Source organism: Acinonyx jubatus, chromosome D1, assembly GCF_027475565.1.
Source record: "Acinonyx jubatus isolate Ajub_Pintada_27869175 chromosome D1, VMU_Ajub_asm_v1.0, whole genome shotgun sequence".
NCBI classification, from domain to species: domain Eukaryota; kingdom Metazoa; phylum Chordata; class Mammalia; order Carnivora; family Felidae; genus Acinonyx; species Acinonyx jubatus.
This window is the reverse complement of record NC_069390.1, coordinates 12198992-12204723: the sequence shown is the minus strand read 5'-3', so window position 1 is coordinate 12204723 and position 5732 is coordinate 12198992. Positions and strand designations below refer to the sequence as shown.

Below are 5732 nucleotides of genomic sequence, written 5' to 3'. Positions count from 1 at the left end.
AGAAATCTTCTCTTAGTCCATTCAGGGTCTCCTTAATCTTAGAGGCCTTCTCTGCCTACCTTTAAAAATTCGTCACTTTCTCCTTCCCGCATACACCAACTTCTCACCCTGCATTATTCTTTGTCATCCTTACAAACACTCGCCTGTTGTATATTTATTGGCCTTTTGCTTTGTGAACTCTCTCCTAACTAGAACTACCTCCATAAGAACAGTGACTTTATCCGTTGTATTTACCACATGATCACCAACACCAAAATGAGTATGTGATTCGTTGTAGATTCTCAATAAATAATTATCTAACAAATGAATAAATTGAGTCCAATTGGACCATATGTTAGGTCCTTGAGTCTTTGGGAATTCTCTGTAGCAACTATCTAGATATGCTCCTAGAGCATTTCCTGTATTATAGCTTATTTTCCACTTTGCTGAAATATTTTCATCTACGTTCTCACTCAGTGCTTGCGGCCGTCACTTTTGGCATGATTGCCTGGAAATCTCAACGGCTGTGTGACCTCAAACCATTTTATAATTTTTACTCAGAAGTATGGCTTGCAAGGTGTCAAGGAAGCACAAGATAAATGCTATTTAGTATTTGCTATATGATTTAATTTGGAAAATTACCTCATGCACTCTGGAACATACACCTAACTGAAATGGTTCAAAATATCCATATAGAAGATAAACCAGAAAATAACTGTCAGTAATAAACATAACGTACTTTCAAAGTCCCAAAGTAATGTGCAACATTTATGCATTTAATTTGCCCCGCAGGGAGCCCCAGTCTATACTGAAGCTACCTCTGGGAATGTGCACTCATGGCTCCATTTTTTGGTCTCTGTCTAATTACAGGCTGCAACATCTCCATATTTGTAAAAGTTTTCTTCAATGTACAGAAATGTCATGCTACTACTTGTGGGACAGTGTAGCCTATTACAAGACTCACTTTTTTTCTTTATAGGGATGTTTCTCTTGTTGAAATCTAATTATTTGAATGTATAATTTTTTTAGAGTTACAGAAAGTCTTCAAAGATGGTGTGGAATGTTCCCATATGACCCATTGTAGGCTGAAAATAGCTAAATCATACATTCAGGGAAAAAAAGAAATACCAAGTAATGACAACTGTGCATACCCACTCAATACATGTAGGAGGTCCCCGTAGGTAGTTTAATTGCTTCTTCCGTAGAAAGGTGGGATGAAGAGCCATAGATGCTCTTGAAAGAGCTTCCCCTGAGCCCCATATCTTAATAACTCATTTTTGGTGCCCTTATATCAGCCTCTGAAATATCAACAACAGTCCACATAGCATCATTCTAGAGAGATCAGATTGCACACTGGGCTCCATGATCATCCTACATTCATCTGAATGTCAGTGGGCATCATTGCCTTCAGGCTTTCTCCTTCCCTGAAGAGTTGCTGTCAGCCTGCAACCATGACCAAGGAACGCACCTCAAGACAAAAGTTGTATTGAGTGGCTTTAAAATGGTAACCCCTTACTGAGTTATTTTATAGACCTTCCCTTATTTGCTATTTACAGACACAATTCTGTAAAATATGTGGGAGAAGTATTTTTACTATGTTTATTTTACAAATAAGGAGAAGGTAAGTGACTTCTCCAAGGGCACAGCATGAATTAATGGTAGATTCAGAATCCGAGCCCAGGTTCCTGGGTCCTTGTTGGTGTGTTTCCGTTCGTTTTTTGCTGCCTTGGAGAACTTGGAAACTTTTGACCACTACCGAATATATAGCTTCTCTACAGTTTGTGTGGGTTATTTCTTGGATGATTTTCTCATGAATTTCACACTCACTGTTGAGGACTGACTGTCTCTTCTCTTCAAGGAGCAAGGTAAGCCACTATATTCCATATACATTATTAGTGAAAAGTGTAATTCACGCAAAAGGAGTATGAAAGCTAAACATGCTATGAGTTGTTTGAGTAGAGAAATTGATGTTTTGAAACATTTTTTTCTAAAATAGTAAGTTGAAGCTGGAGTATAAATTCAAAATTCCATTAGCAGGGGATTTAATGATACTTATAAAATACCCTGTGGCTTCCCTTAAAAAAATAAGATAGTTGATGCTCTAGTTGAGTATATGGTAATTTCATTTTGTTCACTATCAGAAGGTCTCTCATTGGAGGTGAAAGAAAGTGTGAAGTGACTCTTCTTTAAGCTACAAAGGGAATTGAGTGATTTAGTAAGATCAAAGTGCAGTGTAACCTTTTCTCCCTAATCTCATCCTTATTGTTATTGGCACCTTTAAATATTCCGAGTGAAGGAGTTAAAAGTGCACAGATTCTGGTTAGGTCAAAACTGAGTTTCAAACTTGAATCTTTTTCATACTAGTGATATCACTGTAAAATATCACATAATTCCTCAAATCCCTAATTCCTTCAATGGTAAAATTAAAATAATACTATCCATTGTACACACACACACACTCTAACACACGTATTTATATGTAAAGCCCTTAACATTAGACCAGGATCATTCTGAAGTACAAATTATTAATGAAATAATGCACGTGGTATTTATACACTTCAATGTCATTAGAATTTCTTTTTGTTTTCTCCTTTATTTCTCTTTAACAGGACATCTCATAATTCCCTAATCACATTGATGGATAACAGGACAGAAGAGACACAATTCATCCTGGTGGGACTAACCAGTGACCCAGAACTGCTGATCCCCCTTTTTATCATGTTCACCCTCATCTACCTCATCAATGTGGTTGGGAACCTGGGGATGATGGCGCTGATTCTCTTGGACTCCCGTCTCCACACTCCCATGTACTTTTTCCTCAGTAACCTGTCTCTGGTGGATCTTTGTTACTCTACAGCTGTCACTCCCAAGGTCATGGCTGGATTACTTATGGGAGACAAGGTCATCTCCTACAATGCATGTGCTGCTCAGATGTTCTTTTTTGTAGCATTTGCCACTGTGGAAAATTACCTCTTGGCCTCAATGGCCTATGACCGCTACACAGCAGTGTGCAAGCCCCTCCATTATACCACCACCTTGACCACAGGTGTGTGTGCTTCTCTAGCTATAGGCTCCTACATCTGTGGTTTTCTGAATGCCTCTTTCCATGTTGGGGACATATTCAGTCTGTCTTTATGTAAGTCCAATCTGATCCATCACTTTTTCTGTGATGTTCCAGCTGTCATGGCTCTCTCTTGCTTTGATAAACACGTTAGTGAACTGGTTCTTGTTTTTATGTCAAGCTTTAATGCCCTTTTTGCTCTTCTGGTTATATTGGTTTCCTACCTATTCATATTTATATCCATCTTGAAGATGCAGTCAGCTCAGGGGCACCGAAAGGCTTTGTCCACCTGTGCTTCCCACCTCACTACAGTCTCCATCTTCTATGGGACAGTCATCTTTATGTATTTACAGCCCAGTTCCAGCCATTCCATGGACACAGACAAAATGGCTTCCGTGTTCTATTCTGTGGTCATCCCCATGCTGAATCCTGTGGTCTATAGCCTGAGAAACAAAGAGGTCAAGTGTGCATTCAAGAAGGTGGTGGAGAAGGCAAATTTTTCTACAGGATTGGGAATTTAACATTACAGTGTGCATAATCTTGTTTAATTCCACTCAGACTTTCCCCATGCAATGAGCTACTTTTTAAGACTCATGCTGCATTTAAACTTCTGAAGCGACATCCTTCTCTCTTCAAAAGTCTATTGTTTGGCAAAAAGAAAACATATTCAGGGGCGCCAGATGGCTCAGTTGGTTAAGTGTTTGACTTTGGCTCAGGTGATCATCTCACGGTTCGTGAGTTTGAGACCTGTCTCAGGCCCTCTGCTGTCAGCACAGAGCCTGTTTGCGTTTCTCACTCTTCTCCCTCTCTCTCTTTCTGCCCTTCCCCTGCTGGCTGGCTCTCTCTCTCTCTCTCTCTCTCTCTCTCTCTCAGGCAGTCTCTCTCTCTCAAAATAAATAAATAAACTTTAAAAAAACATGTTCAGAAATGTAATTCCTGAATGGGGATGTTAATAAGAAGCATTAAAAATTTGGGGACCCACTTGTCAAACTTGACTAATGATATTTGAATTATTCGCTGGTTGCACTTATATTTTTTTCTACCCAACGCAAACATACATGTTAAGTAGGGGTCAAAACAAGCCCAGGAACAAAGCACATGTATATGCCCCATGTAGGCACATACACATTGGAGTAGAAATTTTGTCAGAGGTAAATGGAGTGTGACAAGTTTTGAATGAAAATAATTTAAGTAGTTAATTGAGGTATTAAATATAAAGTCATATTTAATTGTAATTATTTCTTTTATTGAACAACTGTTTTAAGATTCTGAGTAGAAGCAGAATCATGTACTTTTAAATGAAAGTATGTACTGGTTTGGCACATTTCATTGGGAGGTACATACATATCAAATCTAAATGAATCTCTGTCTTGACTGAGTCATTTTGCAGAATCAACACGTTCACATTATAATTTTCAAAAAGACAAAAGAATCACCTAAATTCTATAACTTATCTTAGGGTTCTGTCTTGGTGGTATATACACTATGGCTTTGGGCAAATGTATAAAGAATTGAATCTGTCATTGTAGCATCATACAGGGTGTTTTCACTGCTCTAAAAATCACCTGTTCTCTGCCTAGTCATCCTCCCCACCCCCACCCCCAAACCACTGGCAACTACTGATCTTTCAGGTGTCTCCATGGTTCTGCCTTTACCAGAGTTTAATATAGTTGGAATCATATAGTTGGAAACCAGCCTTCTCAGATTGGCTTCTTTCATGCGGTAGTATGCATTTAAAATTCCTCCATGTCTTTCCTTTCATTTATCCATTAACCTAATGAAAGACATCTTGGTTGCTGCCAGTTTGGGCAATCATGAATGAAGGTGCTGTAAACATTCACGTGCAAGTTGTTGTGTGAACATAAGTTTTCAACTCGTTTGGGTAAATACCAATAACGATGATTGCTGCATCATATGGTGAGAGTATGTTTAGGTTTTTAACAAATGTCCACACTGTCCTCCAAAGTGGCTGTCCCACTTTTCATTTTGACAAGCAATGAATGAAAGTTCCTTTTGCTCCGCCGCCACTGATGTTTTTGGTGTTCTGGATTTTGGCCATTTTTAATAGGTGTATAGTGAAATCTATTGGTGTTTTAATTTGCATTTCCCTGATGACATATGATGTGGATCATCTCTTAAAATGCTTATTTACCATCTGTATATCTTCTTTGTTGAAGTGTCTGTTAAAGCTTTGGCCCATTTAAAAATCCAGTTGTTTGTTTTCTTATTAAGTCTTAAGAGTCCCTTTTATATTTGGCATAATAGTCCTTTACCAGATGTGTCCTTTGCAAGTATTTTCTCCCAGTTTGTAGATTGTTCTCCCATTCTCTTGACATTGTTCATCACAGAGCAAAAGTTTTTAACATTGGTGAAGTCCAGTATGTTAATTATTTCTTTTCTTATATGTGCTTCCAAAGTGAGCACTAATTATTTCTTTTATTAATTATGACTTTATTGTTGTATCTACAGAGTACTCACCATACCCAAGGACATCTAGGTTTTTTCCCATATGTTTTCTTCTAGGAATTTTAGTTTCACATTTTGCATTTTGGCCTGTGATCCATTTTGACTTAATTTTTGTGTGGGGTGTAAGTAAAGTAGGTTTCTAGATTCAGTTTTGCATGTGGTTGTCAAGTTGTTCCAGCACTATTTGCTGAAAACTATATTTTCAAAGCAAAAAAGACAGGATGGG

The 5732-nt window shown here is 38.1% G+C and overlaps 1 protein-coding gene across 1 annotated transcript; it reads left to right on the top strand.

Annotated features, from left to right (window-relative positions):
• Positions 1-2613: 2613 nt before the first annotated feature.
• Positions 2614-3737, top strand: LOC106979523 (olfactory receptor 5B2-like). Its single transcript, XM_015077408.3, has one exon. It carries the CDS (start codon positions 2617-2619, stop codon positions 3559-3561), a length of 945 nt encoding a protein of 314 aa, XP_014932894.1. The 5' UTR covers positions 2614-2616; the 3' UTR covers positions 3562-3737.
• The last annotated feature ends 1995 nt before the right edge of the window (positions 3738-5732 follow it).